Here is a 23258-nt window from a genome sequence, read left to right on the forward strand (position 1 = left end):
TAATACATTATACACAAAATCACAACTATCTCTACCATGACATATAGTATTTACAATGGATCAGATCTCCTCTCCCCTCCAAATAAAAGTCCAGGAGGGAAAGAAGGACAGATCCCCTTCCAGTCTCTCAGGGTGGCAGCTTCTTCTAAGGCAGCAGGTTCTCCTCATCTCGTGCATGCAGCAGTAACTGGATTGTTGTAGCTGGATCTCTGTTCAATACACACAAGGGGGTCTCCAAGCCCCTTGGCCCGTCGTCTCCAAAACGAGGGTCTTTCTCTTCTGTGGACTGCGTAGCAGGGACAAGCTCGCGTCACCACGTCATACCACGAAGCTCAGGGGTCTTCGTGGCAGTCCCTTTCCTCAGGGGATTCAAATTCCCCTTTTGCAGAGCTCTGTGCTCTGCCTCAAGGCTGCTAGCTTAGCAGCAGCAGCGAGGGGGGCCAAGGTCAACCCCCCCCGCATTCCTTCTCCGTCCCGGTCCAGCTTCCCAGGACGCCTTTGAGCTTCTCAGCTCCTCTCTGCAAGTGCTGTAGCACTCCAAGGCTCTTTCAAGCAAGAGTCCATCATCTTCCTCCTTCCAGGAGGTCTCAAGGAGTTTGGGGGTTTGGTACAGTTCCTACCCCCAGAACTCTGAAGTTCTGCTGCGGGCTCTCTCTTCTGCTGCTTCCTCCGGTTCAGTTCTTATCTGTCCTGGCTCTTATCCAGAGTCTCTGGACACTGCCGCCGCTTCTGCTCTGTCTCTGTATGCTGTTCCAGGTCCCTGTAGCCCCCAGCTGGGGCTGGGGGGCCCCAGAGGCCCCGAGGGGCTCCGGGCCCCTTTCCTCGTGGCTCCTACAACAATGGCTACTTCTTCCACAACCAAACTACAACCCTTCTCTTCCGGTGCTTGTGATATGTTTACATTTCTGCAGGAGCGCTAATTGGGCAGAACTTCAAAACTTCCAGGGGTCTCCACCCCTGGGGGTTACCACTTTTCAACCTCTGGGGGAAAACAAGGTTCAAACCACTACACCTGGAGAAGAAGAGGCTCAGGGGAGACCTCATCCCTGTCTACAACTCCCTGACAGGAGGGTGTAGCCAGGTGGGCGTCAGTCTCTTCTCCCAGGCAACCAGCAGAAGAGGGAATGGTCTTAAACTGTGCCAGGGGGGGTTTAGGTTGAATTTTAGGAAAAAATTTTTTACAGAGAGAGTAAGCAGACATTGGAATAGGCTGCCCAGGGAGGTGGTGGATTCACTGTCCCTGGAAGTTTTTATGATGAGACTGGATGTGGCACTTAGTGCCATGGTCTAGTAACCACAGCAGTGTTGGATCAAGGTTGGACTTGATGATCTTGGAGGTCTTTTCCAACCCAGTTCATTCTATAATTCTGTGATAAATTAAATAGATTTTCAGTTCCCAGGAGGGTTCCACTTAACAAATCATGAGCAGAGTATAGATATTTATGATATGAGTTGCAAAGACAAACATCAGTTTGGGGAGATGGCAGATTGTATTGCTTGATTCTTACCAAACTCTTAGCCATCAACAATACAATTCAAACAAAAACATAAAGACAGAACTTGTACATTAATACTGCCTCTTTGAGATATTATGTTCTATGGGATGCCCGTGTCCTCCCTCCCAAGCAAATGCTTTGGACCCTCAGCTATAATTTGTTTGAGTTGGGAAGCTGGATCATTGCTGTTCATAGCAGGCACCCATGTATGGTGGATTGACCTTGGCTGGACACCAGGTGCCCACCCAGCTGCTCTATCACTCCTCAGCCAGACAGGGAAGAGAATAAGATGGAAAACAACTCATGGGATCGGAAAAGGCAGTTTATTAAAGCAAAAGCAAAGCAAAAGCTTGTGCGCGCAAAAGCGAAGTGAAAGATAACAAAGTTTATTCTCTACTTCCCATGCGCAGCGATGGTTGACCACCTCTGGGAAGCAGGGCCTCAGCACATGTAATGGTTCCTCAGCAGGCAGCCACTGGAGACAGTGAATGCCTGCCTTCCTGCTCCTTGCCTCAGCTTTTATATCTGAGCTGATGTCATTTGGTATGGAATATCCCTTAGGTTAGTTCGGGTCAGCTGGCCTACTTGGGTCCCCTCCCAGGATCTTGCCCTTGATTGAGGAAGGAATGTTACAGTGTTGGTGCTGTGCTCAGCAGAAGCCAAAACATGGATGTGTTATCAACACCCTTCTAGCCACCAATGCAAAGCACAGCACTATGAACTCCAGCTCAGCCAGACCCAGTACCCCATGTCACAGGCCAGAGAAGTGCTACTCACATGCTGGCCTCCAGGACCAGGCTGGTCACAGAATCTGGGCTTGTGGGCAAGAGCTGGTTGCACCCCACACTCAGAATATTGAAGAACTGCAGCTGGCATGGGATGAGCAGTTAGCCCATCACGTTTTTTTAGATAATTGTCAGGGAGAAGCATACAAGATTTCTTGAAGGATAATTAGATCTGGGAAACTTCACTGGTGCAGGAGAGAGTAGAAACACTTTTAATCTGATTTCAAGCAGTTCTCACTGAGCAAATTGTAAAGGCAAAAGTGATGTGTTTGAGGACAAAAGGAGATTGAATTGGCTCTGTCAGAATGCTGTGTTTTAAAGCTTTTGCTGTTTATAGCCTTGACGGATGCCAAAAATCCTTATTTATGTTGGTGTTGATCCTTATTTTAGAAGTCCTTATGGTATATGAGATAATATACTGTTTCTGTTTTAGAAATGGTTAAGAAGTGGCCATTAGCAGATAAATAGATAAAATCTCTTCATTTTTTACAGCAGTTTAGTAAACCAAAAGATAACAAAAGATCTTTTTTCCTGGGGACATAAGTAGTAAATATAAAATTAGGAATATTATATCCCTAATTTCTTTTCCTGGGGAAAAAGCAAATCCTAGCTTATTTAACATCACAGAAGAGTGTAAATGTATTAGTTAGTAGATGTGATTAAAGTTCTTTATGTAAATACTTTTTTCATTGTTTTTCACCAGTGTCTGTGCTATCTGTTACATTCTGCAATGATTTCTTTTATTTCACAGCTCTACATCCACCATGTTGCCCTGTGGACCAGCTTTGTCCTTTATTAGGTGTCTGGTGCGGAAGAAGAATGTCAATGGTGAAAGCCTTGAGGACACCAAGTTGTGCCGATGCTTATCGACTGTGGACCTGATAGCCCTGGGAGTAGGAAGTACCCTTGGTGCTGGTGTTTATGTCCTTGCCGGAGAAGTAGCCAAATCTGATTCTGGACCTAGCATCGTTATTTCTTTCCTCATTGCTGCCCTTGCCTCTGTGATGGCAGGTCTCTGCTATGCTGAATTTGGTGCTCGCGTCCCCAAGACTGGTTCTGCATATTTGTATACTTATGTTACTGTTGGTGAACTGTGGGCTTTTATCACTGGCTGGAACCTCATTTTATCCTATATTATAGGTAAGCTTAGGAACAAGCACGGGTCTTGGTGGTTTCTGAGACAGAAGATATAAGATAAAGATTTAGGTCTGTCTTTCTGTCTCTGTACTTAGCTGCTATTGCTTTTTAGTCCTGGTGAGATTAAATAACCAAAGTAATTTTATTAGGTTATTTCCTCCTGTGCATCCCTATTGCAAACAGGTTTTTTTGCAAGATATTTTTGTAAGAGTGTGTTTTGAGAAGTATGAACCACATACGTTGTATGAAAATTGGGTCAGACAATTCAGTGATGATGCACAAGAATAAACAGGATTTCACTGCTGTCTTTGGTCAGCAAGAATAATTTCAATAAAATCAATAAGCATTTTTTTCAGAATATACACAGCAAGGACATTTACAGGGACCCAATCTCACTTCAAGAAAGTCGTGGTGTTTAAGTACTAATTTGCTACTATAGCATCATGCTAATTAAGCACTGTCCTATCAGGTAATCCCATAAAATAAAAAGTTGACCAGATCTGAAAAAAAACTAATGCTTATATGGCAGATATTCAAATAACTACCTCAGTGCTACAGCAGAGATAACATTTTTTGATACAAAAATTATTTCTTCCAAACTTCCATTATGTTATATTTTGTTTTAGCACGCCTCACTCATACAAACTGTGTATGGTTGCCCAAATCATTAAAAAATTGATATGCCCCAGTATTGTACTAAAGTGTATTTCGTGATAGGAGAGTTGTAAAAATAAGGTTGCATTTGGCCATGTGCACTCTTTACCACAGGAGAGTATTAATTTTAAATACTAACTGTAGCAACACATATCTTGCTAATGATTTTTTTTTTTTTTGCTTTACTTCCAGGTGGGCAAACTTTCCTCCATGTTCTTTCTTAAAGTGCTTTCTTACATTACTTTATATTGTTTAAAATATGTCATACTGTACCTTTAGAAACAAGCTTCTTCCAGAATGACATCAGATATAAATTATGAAAATGAAATAATTTCTGCAATATTTTGAGAATAAGTGGCACACAAATTTTTATATTTTAGTTGTAGAATAATATGTTACCATTTAACTACATACAAAAATTCTATTAAAGTTCTTCAGCAAAACAAACTCAATTGTAGCATAAGCTCTGCTTTTTAAAATGCAAATAGCAACAGGCTTAGTTTTATTTATTTTTCACTAGAAATAGCTATATCCTGCTGTATGTATGCAAAACCCTAAACATGCATGTGTTTTATGAAGGTACATCAAGTGTAGCGAGAGCCTGGAGTGGCACCTTTGATGAACTTCTTGGAAAACGGATTGGTCATTTCTTCGGTACCTACTTCAAAATGAATTACTCTGGGCTAGCAGAGTATCCTGACTTCTTTGCTGTATTCCTTATATTACTTTTAGCAGGTAAGACAATATATCGCTTCATTTATGATGGTTGTGATGTTTTACAGACAAAAATGCCAAACTGTAGTTTGTATTTTACTAATTATTTATTAATTAATTATTTTTAATAATGTTTAAGGAAGTTCAGATGCACATTTTGTACTGGCAGAATGGCTCTGTGAATTAAATGTATATAATCAAATTTTCATGTATACCCTGTTCTGTTGAAGCCGAGACGTGTTATAATCACTTGGCAGTACTTCTTTTATAAAACCCATGATACAGATTGATGGTAACAGGAAAATTATACAGTTCTGTGTGTTTTCATGGCTTTATCACTGATAAATGCTTTTGGAGGGACCTTAAGGTTAAGCTCTGTAGTTCGGTGATGTGATGTGGTCTCCTTAAAGAAATGTGGGCATTTGTAAGGGGTTTTTGCTCTCTAAATTTTTCGTGGTTTTTTGTATAAAATAATGTTCTTCTCTTTAAGTCTTCAGAAGAGTTGTCTATCTTAGAATTTATTTGAGCTAAAGGGCACTCTATGGTACTGGCATGAAGCAAAAGACCAGTTTGAAACCTGAGTAAACCTTTCATGTCTACTCTTCTCAGTCTTGTTTCTTTTTCATCTTTACTCACGTATCATGTTTTTACATCACAAAAATTGACACCAACTACATGCTGTTTGAGGGATCAGAAAACTCAAAAATACTGCAACTTATTTCCTGTTTGCATTAAAAATTGCTTTCCACAAGGAAACATTCTTACTGCCACTGGGAGTGAAGGAAGCAGGAAGAGTATTCTAAAGTGTATAGTTTGTTTTCAGGCAATACTAGAAGCATTTAATTATTCAGCAGATGTCTTGTCATGTTCAGTCTCTCTATAGATCAAACCAAAGCAGGAACTTTTCTTCTCTGGAAAGTGAAACTTCTTATATGTATGTAACCTCCTGTTCTCTTGTTCTATTACGAGCGGCTTTTTTTTGGACCCAGGAAAACATTTCTGTTTGGCTCCTAATGCTAGAATGACTGACCAGTTGCCTCTCCTGGTATCTGTTGTAAGGAGCCAAACCCCCAGTGAGTGAACTGGGTGGAATTCACTGCTGAGAGGAGAGGCAGTGGGGATGGATCAGGGCTGTGTAGGCTGAGCATGACACAGTAATTGGATTTTGAGCTGTGCAAAGCTGAATCATAGGAATAGCAGGTGATGTTTTACAGAAAATATTACGTGCTAAGCACAAGGAAAAGTACACAGAAATCTGGTTTGGGATTCTTTTTTCTACAGAAAGGACTTAAAAAATGCACAAATTATGAATCATACTGTATTAGGCTGACTAAGACACTAACTTTTTGGAAAAAACTGAGCTGAAGAAACCATACACTTACTTCCAATAAAAATGCTGTTGGTAAAGAAAAATATATCTCATAAGATAACTTCTGTGTTCTGATAAGATAGCAAATGTCTCATTAGTGGAGTCAGAAACTTTTCAGACATGATTTTGAGAGGCTTAAAATTTTCAGACTTAATCTCTAAATAATGAGGTAAAGTATGTATGTGATAACAGTGGAAATGCTTAGAGTGTAAAGGACCTCTGAAAGCTTTCCAATTGTATTTAATTTTTCCTGATCTTCTCACTGCCTGCTCTTCCATTAAACTGTTAGTACACTTAAAATTGTTATAAATCTAGTGACACAGTATAATCCTGATGGAATAACTTTCAGATTGTTTAAGTGCACTACTCTGTAAGCTAAAGGATGTGTATTTCATATCATACTCTTTTCTAGGATCTCTATCAGTGTTATGAACAGGAGGCATGGATTTCTTTTAAAGGTTTCATTACTGAACTAGGAAATGGGACTTACTCTGTGATGAATGTATTCTGGAAAATGTGGAGTGAATAGGTTACATTATTAACCTAATAATTTTACTTCTATTCTTAATCTAAAGAATAATTGTTCTGTAAGGACAATAGATTCCACCAACCTGTTTTTACAAAGCATAGAATTCTTGTAGCTATTTTTGCTCCATGGATTAAAATAGAGATATGGATTTGCATCTCAGAGAAGCAGTAAGTAGCCATTGATCAAAATATTTTTAAATACTTAAAGAATACCATTAAAGAAGCTTTTCCTTTTGTGGTTTCCAATACATTTGCCTATTGTCATGCTGTTAAAGAGTCTAGTAAATTTGTGCTGCTGCTTTTTAGAAGTATAAAATCTGGTGTTGTTTTTTAGTATTATTAACACTACTTGCCTATATACCTTCTTTAAAATGCTATTTTATCAGTTTAATAGACCATTCACATCTATAAAATATTTTTATTTTACAGGTCTCTTATCTTTTGGAGTAAAGGAATCTGCATGGGTGAATAAAATTTTCACTGCTATTAACATCTTGGTCCTACTCTTCGTTATGATTTCTGGTTTTGTGAAAGGAGATGCTGACAACTGGAAAATAAGTGAAGAATATCTCAGAAACCTTACTGCAGTAACAGAGTAATTTTTAAAAATCTATTTACTTGCTCGTGTTCCAAGCAGTTTTCTGTTACACGTTTTATTGGTATATATGCTATTAGTGTTTTAATATGTTTTGTCACAAACTTCAAAGTGAGTAAGATGATGGTTACTTGATTCGTATATTCTTCCTTTTGCTGTTATTTTTGTCTTTCTTACAAGACATAAAAATGTCATCTCATGCAGTTTTGTAAAGCAGAACTCTGTCTTGATGAAAACATTTTAACATGTTTCTCTAGAGTGATAGGATAGGAGTGTGCATGTGTTTGTCCTACCAGTAATGAAAAAATAAGTTCTCCTTCTGCTGTATTTTTCTTGTTTATAGGAACATCTCATCCTATGAAAATGTGACAAGTATATATGGGAGTGGTGGCTTTATGCCATATGGTTTCACAGGAACATTGGCTGGTGCTGCAACGTGTTTTTATGCTTTTGTAGGATTTGACTGCATTGCAACAACTGGTATAGTATTTATATGTCTGTGTATATATGTTTAACATGATTTTTTTGTAAAAAAAACCCATAAACCCCACAAACAACATAACAATCTGTCTACTCTTCTTACTTTGCTTTCTCCCAAACCTTCTTCATTCCGTGTAGAGTGAACCTAAGTTCACTCCTGAATGTGGCTATAGTTATGGGATGAAGTAGGAGATTTTGCTTATTTTCTTCCTGTTCTAAAGAAATTAATTGTTGCTTTCTAAGTTGGGGAAGTGCTTAGCATACAATTTTTCTGCTCAAATAATGTTAATCACTTGCTCACTTTTACAATTTTCTGACGTGAGGTGTCTCTTCTAGAGGCTGGCTTGCATGTGACTGATAGGGAATGAGTACATTGATCTATAAATTGTAGGTAAATAACTAAAAATACTGGGCTCCGAGTAGTCTAGAAATATAATGTGTTTTATGTTCTTTAATTTACCTCTATTTTAACGCTATTTCTGACAACAAAATAGTGAGTTTTGTTCTGTGTCTCTCAGCTTATTTCACTCAGATTTTTAAAACTTCTATTACAGATACGACTTAAATTAACAAACAGTTTGTCTTTGATGTTATCTTTTAAAGCTGAAGGCGCAAATTCATAAGAATTTTTGCTGGGGTTTTTTCTCCCTTTTTTCAGGAGAAGAGGTCAAGAATCCTCAGAAAGCCATACCCATAGGAATTGTGGTGTCCCTGCTTGTCTGCTTCATGGCCTATTTTGGGGTTTCAGCTGCACTGACACTTATGATGCCATACTATCTGCTGGATGAGAAAAGTCCTCTGCCAGTAGCATTTGAATATGTTGCATGGGGTCCTGCTAAATATGTTGTAGCAGTGGGATCCCTCTGTGCTTTGTCTACAAGGTAAAGACATTGAAATACTGATTTTGCTGGGAAAAGCTGATGAGTAATATATTACATTTATATGTATGTTCACATGTTCATTTTGAAGGCTCAGTCCATGCAAAGAATTAGCAGTAAGTATTATAAACAAATTTTATACTTAAGCAGGTCTACATCACAGTACCCTTTTTTAAACTGTACTGTTATTGAACAGTATTCTCTTTGGTAGAAACTTACTATTAAAGTATGTATTTTCAAACATATGACCTGCAAGTTATCTTTATTAACTGGTAAAATCAACCTCACCCATTTTGTCTTTTCTTGCTGTCCATTCCTGATGACTCAGCAGCTCTATGGGCTCTGTGCATTTGCAGGCAAAATTGAAGAGAGGATTAACTAAACTCCACTCCTCATCTTTGTTGCCTGTCTCTGTTTTCCTCTAGTAGCCAGTCTGTCTTCTGACATCATCTCTTCCTGTGGTTTCTGTGTGGGTATTTGTGATATAGATTATAACTGTCAAAATATTATAATTTATTCCCCTTTGTGAAACTGTGGATGTAATCTTAACATGTTACTTTGATTTAAAAGATCAGGGAGGGCATGAGATGTATTAGTATGTATTCATATATATTACAGCCCAATTTTGATGTGGTATAAACGCTTTCATAGAATAGAGAATTGCTTGATACTTAAATTCAGGGCCTGAAAAATGCTGATGCTAATCTGTAACCTGAGCGTGAGCTTCAGTGGTAAGAATACTGGCTGCCTTTCCACAAAGGCAAACATAATGGCTGTGGAAGCACTAATGCTAACAGCACTCCAAGATAACCTTGTAAGCAGCCTGAAGATGATGAGCATGCTGACTGTGGACAGTGCTTTAAAGGAAAGGAATATTTAGATGTAGGAGGGGATAGAAAAAGGCAATAGTTCCAGAATGATGTTAAAAGAATTGTAGAGCTGACTGAAGAATGTCACAGTTAGACATTTCATCCTGGGATTATAGTTATTTTCTATCTGGTTGTCATGGTCCTCTCAGTTTGGAGGGGTTTACTGAATTTTTCCTTTACATTGATAAATAATGAAAGTTGCATAGAAGCAGAAACTAAGTTAAAGAAATTAATACTGGAAAGCAAAATGAACTGAGATGGTAAAATGCTTTTTTAGAAATTTGGACTATTAGTCTATTTTTCAGTGTATTCCAGTGAAGAATTATATTTTCTTCTGTGGAGAGATTAATCTTTCAGTCTGTTGACTGATGTCAGTTTAGAACAAAACAAAGGAAACTGTATTTCATATTCCTCAGTGTAGAGGTATAATTAAGAAAAAACGCTGGGATGATTATTTTTGGTTCATACAGTTACCTCATACTATGTTATTTCATGAACTCGTTTCCTCAGGGAAACTTTTTACCTCAGGGTAAAAAGATGTTAATATTTACATTATATATATGAATATACTAGAAGAAGGGTAGTTTAAATGAATTTTACAAAGCTACAGCTGCAAAGAAACATTCTTTTTGGAAGGTACATTCATTCATCAAAATCAGTTCATTTGCAATAAAACTTCTCTCATGTCTAACCTTAACAATTGTGTCTCACAAGTATTACTGGATGTATTTAACATCTGCGGTATGTAAAAGCTGTGCCTTCTTTAAGTGATACAGTCAATTCTGCAAAGTAAGAAAAGAAACCATTCACCTGGTTAAAAACTAGTGTGCTTGCTGCAGAGGTTATACTGGCTATGATTTTGTGTTTTGTTTTCTTAATTAAAAATATTTCTCTTTGAGGGAAAGAAATCAACTAATTCAAGAAGTATGTTTAAGAGCTTCAAGTTATCAATAGTTTAAAAGCTTTCTGTGTTTTGCTAATAACAAATCTAAATTAATTAGCTTTACTTCTTCCAAAAAAAAAACCAAAAAGGAACAATCTTAATGAAGTTTGCTTAGAGGTGCTTTTAATCCAAAGAAAAAATCTGCCCAATATACTTGTATGGTGCTTACTTTGAATTACTGTTAATCAGCAGCCTCACATGAAAATACAGCGTGAAAGAGATGATACTAATGCTTATTTATTTGCTGCTGCTTCTGACTGACAGACTTTCTCCAGGAATACTAAAGCTTAATTTCATAGTTAGTGTGATCTGGAACATGTTTCTGGTCCACTAACACCCAAGAACTATGGTGATGGCGAGAGTTATCTTGCTAATCTGAATTCTGCCTGATGACACAATTTCATTACCTAAATTAAATAAAAAACCCAATAATTAAAAAAAAGCAATCAACTTTGCAGTTAAAAAAAAAAATTCTATTTGTGTCTGAGCTGTAGTACCTTGGGCTATGGGGCTTTCTGGTTTTGTCTTACAGCCATACATTTTGTTTCTATAGATGCCATTAATTAACATTGTTTACCTTTTCCATGATACAACTCTGCATGAACTGTGTTTGCCATGTTGCATGTGTTTGCTTTTTACTCAGTCTTCTTGGATCCATTTTCCCAATACCACGTGTAATCTATGCTATGGCGAAGGATGGGTTGCTTTTCAAATGTCTAGCTCAAATCAATTCCAAAACGAAGACCCCACTAGTTGCTACTCTATCGTCTGGTGCAGTAGCAGGTGAGACTAAGAGTTGATCATTGTAAAGAAAGGTGCACTGCTAAACATGTTGCATATATGAAAATAAACCACTGTTGTGCAGCTTTGACGTGCTTCAGACTGAAATGATCAAATCTACTTGTTGCTAGGTAAAGTAGGCTACCAGTAAAACTATTCTCTACCGCAGATTTTGTATCTGCTGGTTCAAAAGCCTAGGTTCAAAATAAACAACAACCAAAACCAAGAACATCAGTCAACCAAACAAAATACCAAGAGCAGCGACACAGAGCCTAAGGAAAACTATGCCTGAGCCCATTAACTCTTCCAAGCTTTCTTTTTGTGTAGTTGGGTTTACCAATAAAGCATTGTGCTTTTAATAACCTGTATTTGAACTATACATTTTTCTGTTCTAGTCTTCTCGGCTCTATGTTCCCTTTGCCCCGAATTCTGTTTGCCATGGCACGCGATGGTTTACTCTTTAGTTTTCTTGCCAAAGTGAGTAAGAGGCAGGCACCAGTTTCTGCCACCTTGACAGCAGGGGTCATCTCTGGTAAGCTCTCAAAGCCCGTGTTACTTAAAACTGAGATTTAAACACTCTATGCACGTGCATGGTACTTTATATTTTTGAAAAGGACTGCTTGTTAATTACCCTTGCATGTACAATGGGAATAAAATTACGGAGTAATCAAAGGGTATAAGAACTCCCGATCATGCAAATCATGGTGGTGGTGATGATGGCCTTAATGTCAAAGAATTCAATTTTTTTTTTAAATATTAACCCACTGTAGGTGAATAAGCTTATTACTTAATCTGTGTCCCTTACTTAGGCTGATGCTTCACTGACAGGGTTTCCTTGTCTGATGTACTCATAATATACTTATCACATCTATAAGGGAGGGGAAAAATAACTGACACATTTTTATTATGAGATATAAGAAAAAAATTATATTTTCAGCAGGGTCTATTTTTGTGTAAAATACAAAGATTTTTAAATTGTCTTTCAGAGAAAATGATTCTGGTTTTGTATAGGCTTACCAAGTTGTGGTTGAGGGATTTGTGTGTATGTTGGGGGGTTATGTGTGTCTGCACATATATGTATACACATACATGCCTACATATATTTTAGCAAAACAGTATTTTGGGAGCTGTTGCCAACTCTTAATGTTAATTCTTGACATACAACTGTTTCAATTCTGTCCATACTTCTTGCAGAGGTACATGCAGCTGTGCCCAAATTCCATCATTTGAGTGGAATGTCACAGAATCACAGACTATTCTGAGCTGGAAGGGACTCACAAGGATCATCGAGCCCAGCTCTTAAGTGAATGGCCCATATGGGCTTCAAACCCACAACCTTGGTGTTAGTGCCATGCTCTAACCAACTGAGCTATCTCAGAAATGAGACCACAATATTTTCATTTATAGGCAGGGTATTTTCAGATGCCACAAGACTGGAACTGCTCACACCACGTACTTGACAATTATGTGGAAAGGCACAGTCACTGCCTGGAGACTTCCCACATGAAGCATTATTATCAGTTCCCTTTTCTTCGGTCAGAGTACAAATAAATTGCTTAGGGTTACTTTTATTGTTTCAACTTTATATTATTTTAATTTATCTTATCAACATATTCTCCTACAATAATTTGGAAGTGTGGTTTTGTGGGATAAAATCAAGATCTTTATCAGAAATCACAGTAATGATGAGAAGAAAGAAAACCGTATTACCCAGCTGGTAAAGTGGTTGATGCAGTTACACAGCCCTCACTGTAGCTATGCTGCAACCCTCATTGGACTGCTTTTAGAGAGTTTGGGGCATTTGGTGTGTCAACAGCTGATCTGAAAACAGCTTTATCTACTGCTGGAGAAAGAGTAATTTCTTCTTCTATTAAAAAACAAAAAAGCATATTTGGTAACGTGTGGCCAAAAATAGTTCTACCAGAATAGTTATGGATGTATGCAACAGCTTACATGATCTGATTTTTCTATGCATTTGTAGCATGAAAGTCTTATAGCTTTAAGAAATGTTAAGGAAATTAGATGTTTGGCCATTTAATCAAAGTTACCAGGTCAAAACTACAGCTGAGGCAACTGTCTCATGGTATTATGTGACTTACCTTTTCACAGGTGATAACTGCACTGCTGAAAGTCTAGCAAAAAGTTTTGGTGTCAGTCCAGTTTCATCATAAATGGATCTACCAGTGTCTCTTGGAGTAGAATTAAGAGAAGTGGAAAAGCGATACTGTGCCTTTTTTTTCTCTTAGTAAGAAACAGAGGCATTTTTCACTTTATTTCTAATGTTAATGAACATTCTGAACTATAGAGTAGCCTTTTGAAGCTAGGATTAAAAATTAAATATAGCTACTGTACATGAGGTTATAGTAGGTTCTGTTCTTCCTCAGCTTTGCTTACCTATGCTCTTTTGAGCATGAAAAGCAGTGAGGTATTCAGAAATCTACTCCGCAGATTAATTTTTGTATTCAGGAACATCCACAGTCATTAAAGAAAACAGGATGACCTTCCTTAATTGGAAAAGGAGACTCACAAATGATATAAAAATTCTGTAATCCAGCAGTCTTGTTTTCAGAATATCACATTTTGCTTCCTCCTTCAGGATCAAATACCAGGCAAAAATGTGTCTGTGTGTTTGTGCACTTATGCACCTGTTTACAAATACATTAACAAATATTAACAAAAAAACCCCCAAAAGTAACAAATATTAAATATAAATATTTCTGAATATAGAAAAATTTGGGTGTGCATATATACACAGTGTATAAAGGCTACCTTTAAGTTTCTTTTGATGTTGAGATTCGATGTTTGAGATGCTTCAAAAAGTCTGCATCTAAAAAATATTAATAAAATACAAATATTTTAAGAAGCTCTTTTCAAATCAATTGGAATTAGCCTTTCATTTAGTGATGGTTTCTGCTAATTTCTTGATGAACTCTGTGCATCTGTGTGCAGACAGCATAGACAAAAAAAGACATTCCAGAATCTCCAAAGGAATGTGACGTTAGCTTTTATAGACACAAGATTTCTATAATTACTCCCAGGATGATGAAAATTTCTGCCTCTGAGTTGAATGATCTTAAAAAAATTGTGAGATTTTGCTAGCCTTTCCTGAAGGTCACTTGAAAACTATTTTTAGTAGGATAACCACTAAAACCCAAAACACAAAATTATTTTATTTGAGACAACTTCTGAAAGTCCTCTCTACATAGAGCTTTTTCCCAGCTCAGCAGAAATTTTACACCCCAATGACTAACTGGGTTGGATTACTTTTCCTGGTTTGGCAGTGGGATCCATCCTTTCAGGTTTGGTGAGATTCTGCTGCAGGATCTGAACCTTATCCTATAAAAATGTGTTTTTAATATGGCCCCATTGTGTGCAAGTACTTACGTCCAAATAAGTCCACTATGAAGCGTTTGATTATGCAGCATGACTGTATGGCTCATCAGTGCCTATCTATATAGATTAGATTCCCAACTGTAGGCAATTAGGTTTGGGAACTGTACCAATGGCTTCAAAAATGTGGTTTTAAGGATTACCATGATTTCACTCATACTGCTGTCCGTAAAACAATGTAAAGTTAGACTCTGGACAGATTTGAAAATCTTAGCTTAAAATGTCTTAATATTAATCTTGGCACTTATGGTTTGACTTGATGGTCTTAAACATCTTTTCCAATCTGAATGATTCTGTGTCAATCTCATGGAAATTTTGCATTATTTTTTCTGTTTTAGCTATAATGGCATTTCTGTTTGACCTAAAGGCTTTAGTGGACATGATGTCTATTGGTACACTTCTTGCTTATTCACTTGTGGCAACCTGTGTCCTTATCCTTAGGTAAGTCAAAAACAGCCTTCATATTCTACTGTGATTTATTTTGTGTTGGTCAGTAAATAAAGAGAAGTCACATTTACAGGGCATGTTTTTTGCTAGATGGCCAACAGCTGTAAGTGTATAAATTATTTCTAAGAAGCAGTGACCCATTAAAGAAAGCAATGGTATATTCTCATGGAAGTATAGCAGTTAGTCAAGTCAAAGCTTCATGTGAAATCTAGACACTTTTTATTTTCCAGAAGTAGTATTGGTCCAAGCATTAGTCCCAAAGGTACTGAATATAAGCTTGTGTGCAGAATTCAACAAATGATATTTTGATATGAATAAAATCTATGCTGTACATCACGCCTGTTACATTTTGGGGACTGTATGTGAAAGGTGTAGATGTTCTAGGTCCTTCACAGGATCAACAAGTTCAAATAATTGCTTTGTTTTACACTAGCCAGAAATGTAAGATCAGAGAAGTGCTTCAAGATATGGTAGCCTTCGAAGAGAGAGCAAATATTATCTCTCAAAGCAAGAGATTATAAATACTTCTCAGTAAAACTCTGGTATCTATCGTGTTTGTAAACTGTGGAATGAAATTTATATATTGGTAGCTATAGCTCACTTTATTATGTATTGTTCTTTTTAAAGAAAATTGTTATTGAAAAGTCAGTCTTTATTACGTAAGGGTAAGTGATTAACTTAGAAAAGTGTAACAGCTTAAATTCAGTTAAAATTCATTGTCGCAATAATCTACACTTTAAAGGAGAAGACTATTTTATTCTATAGTGACTTATTTACCATATGTATTTTTAAAAATACACTTAAATGCAAACAAAGCAGATGTAAAATTTCAGTTTATGCAGGTTAGTAGGCCTCTTACAGGATGGGAAACAAGTCAGGAACTTTCTCTGCTGTTGACCAACAGAGCCTGTCCCCTCTTTCTCTACGTGATTGGTCATTTATCTGACCCATTTGTGCATTTATGTAGCTTTAAAAACTGTCCAAAAAATCCCCAAAAAACCCATCCAAAAAGTGAGTTGCTACAGTTTTTTTATATATGATACTGACTACTGATGCTATTGTGTAGGAGTCGGGTTACAGGAAGGATGCTGGATGACACCTTTTATATGCACCTCAAAGTAACATGTGACTCCCTTGACCAATTACCAAGGGCATCTCACTGCCCATGTGTGGAGTACTTCGGGACTTCATTTCCCAGGATGCCTCATCCAGCATCCTTCCTGTAATCCGACTCCTACACTATTGCAGTACAGTTATAAATTGTGAAATTCTTATGCACTACTGCAAAGAATTTAGTATTTAAATACATTCCTAGATTCATATTGCTTCAAAACCCAAAGCAAGCTTAATGTTTTTTTTATTATCCTGCTTGTTTTATGCACAGATACCAACCCACTGTAACCTATGAGGAACCAAAATATTCTCCAGAAAAAGCAGCTTTGGCTGCAGCTGAAAGGGAATCTGCAGTAAGTGAATCACAGATAAATATGATAGAAGAGAATCGCTTCAGTCTTCAGGCCCTGATTAATCCATCCAGTTTACCAACTGAGCAGACAGCAACTACTGTTAACTTTTTAGTGAGCCTCTTAGGTAAGTATTCAGCTGTCCAAACTCATATATGCATTAACATAAATAATGGAATTTTATTAAAGACAGAATTAAAAATTCACTGATAACATGCCTTCTTTCTGTCCTAATTAGTTTGCTTTTATATAATGATTCTATGCCTTTATACTTCTTGAAGGATCCATCTAATCTGCAGTCGAGTATATTTTCTTTTAATTAAACATATTCATGATAATACTACATATTGAAGACTTGCTATCAACTCTTCTTAAAAGTCACTTCCTCTTCAATGCAGAAATTTACTTTTTCTATAATTTTGTTTTTCATACAGCTTGCTTGGTTTGTGGCTTGAGTGTCCTCACTACATATGGGATTCATTTCATTGCTAACTTGGAGCCCTGGAGTATTGGCCTTCTTACTGTGTTAGCGGTGTCCTTCATAGTTACCATTCTCCTCATCCAAAGACAGCCTCAAAACCAGCAGAAAATGGCCTTTATGGTGAATAACATATTTACTCTGTTATTCTCTAATGAGAGGTTTTGATGGATTCTAACAAGTGGGACAGAGAACTCAGAAACTGGAAAACAGTTCAAAAACTGATGAGAGTACAATCACTTGTCTGTGTTGTCAGCAGTCCTTTGGGCCACAATATAGTTCACACCTCCCAGAGTATAAGTCCTTTCATTTTGTGCTTTCACTTATGTTCTAAGATCAATTATTTAATGGAAATAATGAAGTATAGTGATGAAAGTCAAGGAATCTGGTGGAGCTGGAGATGGATTTCAGAAAGAAGTGATATGTAGATAAATATATTTTTCAGCTGTAAATACAAGAATTCATTAGTATATGTTCAGACAAACTGGAAAGTTTTCCTACAGCCTTAGATAATATATATTAAACACAATGTATTTTAAAAGTTTTTAAGATATGTAGAAACTAGTGGTTAAACCCAATGAAAAAGACAATTTCACTATATAACAACAGCAAATAAAAATTCAATTCTTTATTAGTGCTTATATGTGTTACCTCTAGTTTTTGTTATATAACAGAAGTGTGATATGCAAAAAATATATATTTATTATAAACATATTAAATATTTCCTTTTAGGTTCCACTATTGCCATTTTTGCCATCATTCAGTATACTGGTAAATATTTACTTGATGGTGCAGTTAAGTGGAGAAACTTGGATTAGATTTAGCTTCTGGATGGCACTCGGTAAGTAATTCTGTTCATTTCAGTCACTTCATAAACTAGAAGTCATGAATCTCATCTTAGAACATTCTTTTCCTTTAAATATTTGAAAAAAACCTCTGTGGTGTATTAGAAGTCAGCTTATATTTCTGATCAAAAAAAAGCATGCTTCAGAAGAAGTATTTATATGCAGTCAAAATCTTAGGTACAGTTTTGAGGTAAAAAGAAGAATTCCAATAAGCCACACTTTTTTTTCCTAGTAAGTATAGCCAAAATTTTGTAGCAACCTGTTTGTAAAAGGTTTCTTCCCAGTATATCAGTCATTCTTCTTTTAGATCTAGGAAATTGTATTCATTCCATCTAGACATAAATTAGTAGTTTCCATGACCTATTAGAGCATTTAATTATGTAAAAATGATGCACTGGAAGTTCCCATAGAAACAGGAGAGACCTGAAGCATGAGTTCTGATTCAGATACCTGAAGAAGAAAATTGTTTTGCAAAATATATTCAGCTAGAGAGAAATATATGCCTTTTTAATTCACTACTTGCCTGAAAACCCTGTGAACTTCTTTTTTTCCTTTTGGAAGGCTTCCTCATTTACTTTGCTTATGGCATCAGACACAGTGTTGAAGGTCATCGTAATGATGGAGATGATGATTCTTGTTCAGAAAATAGTGGGTTGAAAGAAAAGAACCCTGTGGAAGAACTGGATGAACCTGAAAATGCAAATGAAAGGGATCAATTTCTTCCACATGAAAGGACAAGTGAATGTTAATCTCTGCCAACACACAAATCTTTTAAACCTTTAATTGACATTTGCAGACTGAAATTTCAAAAGCTTTCTGCCAACATTGTGCTTCTAGAAAGTGTTTACTACAAGGCCTGACTGATATTTTGGACAAGCTGCTAATCCATCTTCATCATTTCAGAACTGACAGCAGGGAGATTAATATTTATATTAAAAAAAAGAAAAGAAAAGTACCCTTTGGCAAGCAAAAATTTGGAGGCATTGTTTGAAGTGTCATCCAAAATCACTGGCAATCATCAAATATGAAGAATTTTAGAACCATCTGCCAGAAGTTCTGAATATTTGACAATGTATTGTGGACACAAGTGCCTTTCATACCTTCTCCTTATCTCTGTTACATGTTTTGGTCACAATCAAAATTTTCTTCTTTCTACTGAAGTAACTCTCATTGGAGATAAATTTCATTCAAGCCTGGAAAGTATTTGCAAAATGAATGGTAATTGTATGGATCAGATACTTAGTAAAAAATAGAGAACTATATATTTATGTAAAAAGAAATAATTGCTTACCTTTATTAATCACGACTACTAATCAGTAGTCCTGGAGAACTCAAGCAGTAAAGATACTTCAAAGGTTTTTAGTCCCTCTAAATAATATTCAAGATTTCTGCTTATGTGAATGCCTTTTCTTTAAAAGATGCTGTATAGAAGTGTGTATAGAATAATACTCTCAAGAGGAGCTATGTTATTTTCTGCAAAAGCATCTGGGAATTAATCTGTTGGTCACAGTATTGACAGTGACAGTCATATGTGATTTAGCAAGTACTGTGCTTTTGATTTCAGAAGGGCCAGAATTTTATCCCTGACTACATAATTTATATACAGCAGTCATCAAGTTTTTCTCCTTACTACTCATTTAGTAATACTTTCTTCTCCTTTATCATATGCCAGAACTGATACTTCTGATATTGGTGTTACACGTGGCTTTTCCTCAGAAAACTTAATGCACAAAATTTCTTTTCAGATGGAAGGGGAGGTTTAAAAAAACAGAGGTATAAGCTTTGGAAAAAAACCTTGTCAGAACAGTATTTCTGCACTTCACAAAGCCTTAAACATGTCAGCACTTTTTTGTGAGCAAAGCCTACCTACATCCACAAATCCATTAATGTGGGTATGATGTCTAAATGCTAATTTATGTAAAGAACGAAATTGTTGTGGGTGAACAGTGCTGGGTGAACAGTAATTTAATGCTGATGAAAATAGAAACTGTTCCTCTTTCAACATAAGTCGTGTCACCTCTAAGAGGCACCCAGATGTTTTAGCACTTTTTCTCAGCAAGTAGTAGGCTCAAGCCCCATGAAGGATTCTACAATATGAAGTCATTTTGCAAGAATTTATTTACAAAAACAGTTTCCCTAGAGTAAGAACTGTCTTGCACTTTGTCATGGAGAGTTGCTGGTACTAATCATTAGTATTAATCTCTGTTATGACATGTAAAAACTTTAGATGCCACGAGAGCTACATTGGTTGACAGTGAAAAACACCTTATAATAGCTGGAATTTCACAACCAACCGACAACAACAACCAACAACAATACCCAAAAGTACAAAACAACCAAACCCCCCCAAAAAAAGAAAAACCAACAAAAACCTCCCAAACTAGTTAGGCTGCTTCTGTCTCTCTCCTGGGTTTTTTTTTCAGAGCAATACAGCACTCTTTTTAATCTTAAAATTACTTCTTTCTCAGTAGTCTTAAATCCTCAGCTGCAAAAAGCAATTGCTGTAGGAGCAAGTCAGCAGCACCCATGTAAAGTTTTTGTACGATGTCTTTACAAGCCTACAGTGAAACACAGCTCTTTAAAATTATTTACACATCTCAGTGTGTAGGAAGCACAGACTTACTTTTTCCTATGGCTGTTGATGCCACAGAGCAGGCCAGCCAGGCTCCCAAGCTGCAAACTGCTGTTGCTCTTTGATGTGCAAGAAAGACTGCATTCTCTCCCAAGGCCATCATATAGAATGTATGTATGCACACCTGTCTATGCATTTGCACCTGTCTGGCCCATAGTGATTTTGATGAACTGGTTAAAATAATTTCTATATTGCACTGGAATTTTCCTTTGAAAGGATACTGTCAATATAATAAACTTCTGACTAAAGCAAGGCTAGCAAAGGCCTCTGGAGAGAACTAAAGGAAATAAATTTTCTAGCTTATTTACCTAATGGATGTGTCAGCAGTTTGTGTATTGACAGTGTCTCCTTTTATTTGTATGAATATTTCTCCTCCCTGCTCCTTGTTAGAGAAATTATTTAAAAACAATAGAATGTGCCTGTACAAATGTTGCTAAAGGAGATGGAAGGAGCTGTAGCATGGGAACTATCCACATAACTAATGAGATATAAAATGAAATTAAAGGAAACTAATTGGGTACTTCTGGTTTCTTCAGCTGTGCAAAGCTTATTTATATGTGTGTATAGTTAAAGTCACTGTAAGTCAGTGACTGAGTAAAAACAGACAAGCCATAAGTAAGATATTTATGGTAAGTTTGATATGCATTTGTATACGCAGTCGTGAAATTCCAGATGCTTTAGTGGGACTTTGCAGAAGCAAAGGACATGCCATGCTAGTCCTTACACAGGAGCTATGGATGAAACAAATCCCGATTTTGTTCTCACATTTGCTCTATGTCTGTACTTGCTGAGAGAGCAGCTGAAAGCACAAGTCCGGTGGAACTAAATTGTTGTTATTTTTTAACACAGTTGTTGATATTGTAAATTGTTCTGTGCAAATAATAATGGTATGTGTTAATACAAAATATCTATTTTTGGAGGTAGCCTATTGGGATTTTCCTTCCTTTATAGAAAAAAATCCTCCAAAAACTTTATTTGCATTGGTACATTCTCGATATGTCATTAGATAAAAGAATTATTTTTACCTAGTTGGATTTAAGAAAGTAAGTCAAAACTATATTTAACAGAGCACAAATAAATGTGTTTTTTGTTCTGAGGAATAAGAGTTATAAAACATTTCTGAATCATTCATGTTATCTGAAATTATCTTCTTGTGCTATTCCAGTTCTAATTCTGCAATAGAAAGTTTTATGAGGTAACTTAGATTTCATTGCTTGTTATCATGGATGAAACTATTCTATTAATAAGTATGCTTTTTCCTGCACAACAAATGCTGATTAGATTCCTGAAATCTGTCATAATATGTTTATGTCTCCATGTGTTAAAACCATTTATATTACCTGCTGTTGGAGAACTATCAGAATAAATGTCAATAGTAGTGATACAGAGTTACTTACATATATGAATTTAACCGTGTCATCCAGAAACTTCAAATGATAAAATGAATTTAGATGCAAAACTTGGTAAAGAGTAAATGTAGATTTCCTATTTTATTAAATGATAAATATACAAGTCTAGTCCCCTTTCCTTTAAAATTTATGCAAATATATATATATACATATATATATATTTAAGAAATATAAGGCATAGTGTGTTCATGGAAGTTTTAACAAGTGCCAATATCAGTGTGCCATAAGCATCCTGAGATGGTGAAATCCCTGACAATGCAGGAAATCTGTGTGGGAGTGTGCAATCATTTTATTCAGATATGAGGCCTTTGACACTGAGGTGCATTTTTTATGGCAGGAATTTAATTCACAAGAAGGCTGGCATGTGTTACTCAAGTGCATAAAAAAGAAAACAAAAGCACCTTTTTAATGCTCTTGGGCCCTAATTCTTCCTAGACTTGCTAGGAAGTTTGTACAAACTGCAGTATGTTCACTGAAAGCACTGAGGTTACTCAGTGTTAAGCAAATATATATTTTACAGAAAAAGCAGGAGGTATTTCATATAGTATAGGATATTTGTATTTGTTTTTAATTTCCTGTACCTTTAGTATTTCTTTCAGGTATATGTTTTGAGAACCTCTGCATTTTTAATAGTTGAACCTTTCCAAAGCTAAATATAATGCCTTTACCATGTGTTGATCTATTTTCCATTTGATTTTAGAAATCAAACTCCCTAACATTAGCTAAGTTGAAGGATTGCTGTGCATTGACATGCAGAACTATGTATATATATATATATATTTTTTTTTTTTTTTAATTTTCAGTTGGACAAATTCTATTGTCTTTCTATGTTTCATGAGCCTTTGGCCAGGTAAACTCCAGCTTCACCAAGATTTTGATGTTTAGGAGGGCTTTTCTCTTTTGTGTTACCAGAAAGTAAAGCGTGAAATATGTGTTTCGTATCTTTAAAAACAGTTATGTGTGCATCACTTTAAAAAAAAATTAGCATTCATATCCATTTCAACTTTTCCTTTTTGTTCATATGTACATTCTAGTGATTATTTCTATATTATATGCTGCTGAGCATTTAAAATGTTGATAAGATGATTATGATGCAACTTAAACTACAAATTTTTATTTCTTTGAAGTGCTCTACCGAAATGAAAAAAGTTTTGAATTTTTATGAATGTAAAAATGCTTATATTTAAGAATATGGTGCTTTTTTCCCACTTTACAATAGAATTGTTATCCGTGACATTTTTAGTTACCTTAGTTCCAAATTCTGATGAAAATTACATTGTTCTTCATTTACTGTAAAATGTGCTTTGTGGGATAAAAATTGTGTATTTGTTCTGTATTTTTTAAATAAAGCTGAATGTCACTTGTA

At 36.1% G+C, this 23258-nt stretch overlaps 1 protein-coding gene across 6 annotated transcripts in view; it reads left to right on the top strand.

The window, feature by feature from the left end:
• Nucleotides 1–23258, top strand: part of SLC7A2 (solute carrier family 7 member 2) — a 55321-nt gene extending 32063 nt beyond the window's left edge. For 4 of the 6 annotated variants that reach the window (XM_027635707.1, XM_027635710.1, XM_027635708.1 and 1 more), the window contains exons 2-12: nucleotides 3033–3421; nucleotides 4652–4807; nucleotides 7113–7278; nucleotides 7622–7758; nucleotides 8417–8639; nucleotides 11092–11231; nucleotides 14957–15059; nucleotides 16450–16655; nucleotides 16963–17129; nucleotides 17739–17847; nucleotides 18413–23258. In XM_027635707.1, the coding sequence (XP_027491508.1) occupies nucleotides 3046–3421; nucleotides 4652–4807; nucleotides 7113–7278; nucleotides 7622–7758; nucleotides 8417–8639; nucleotides 11092–11231; nucleotides 14957–15059; nucleotides 16450–16655; nucleotides 16963–17129; nucleotides 17739–17847; nucleotides 18413–18600 (1971 nt within the window). In that variant the 5' untranslated portion in view covers nucleotides 3033–3045 and the 3' untranslated portion in view covers nucleotides 18601–23258. Of the gene's footprint in view, nucleotides 1–3032; nucleotides 3422–4651; nucleotides 4808–7112; nucleotides 7279–7621; nucleotides 7759–8416; nucleotides 8640–11091; nucleotides 11232–11623; nucleotides 11761–14956; nucleotides 15060–16449; nucleotides 16656–16962; nucleotides 17130–17738; nucleotides 17848–18412 lie in introns of all 6 variants that reach the window. The other 2 variants (XM_027635711.1, XM_027635709.1) reach the window with 1 other exon arrangement.

The sequence above is a fragment of the Corapipo altera genome, unplaced genomic scaffold (genome assembly GCF_003945725.1).
Source record: "Corapipo altera isolate COAL_440 unplaced genomic scaffold, ASM394572v1 22b, whole genome shotgun sequence".
NCBI classification, from domain to species: domain Eukaryota; kingdom Metazoa; phylum Chordata; class Aves; order Passeriformes; family Pipridae; genus Corapipo; species Corapipo altera.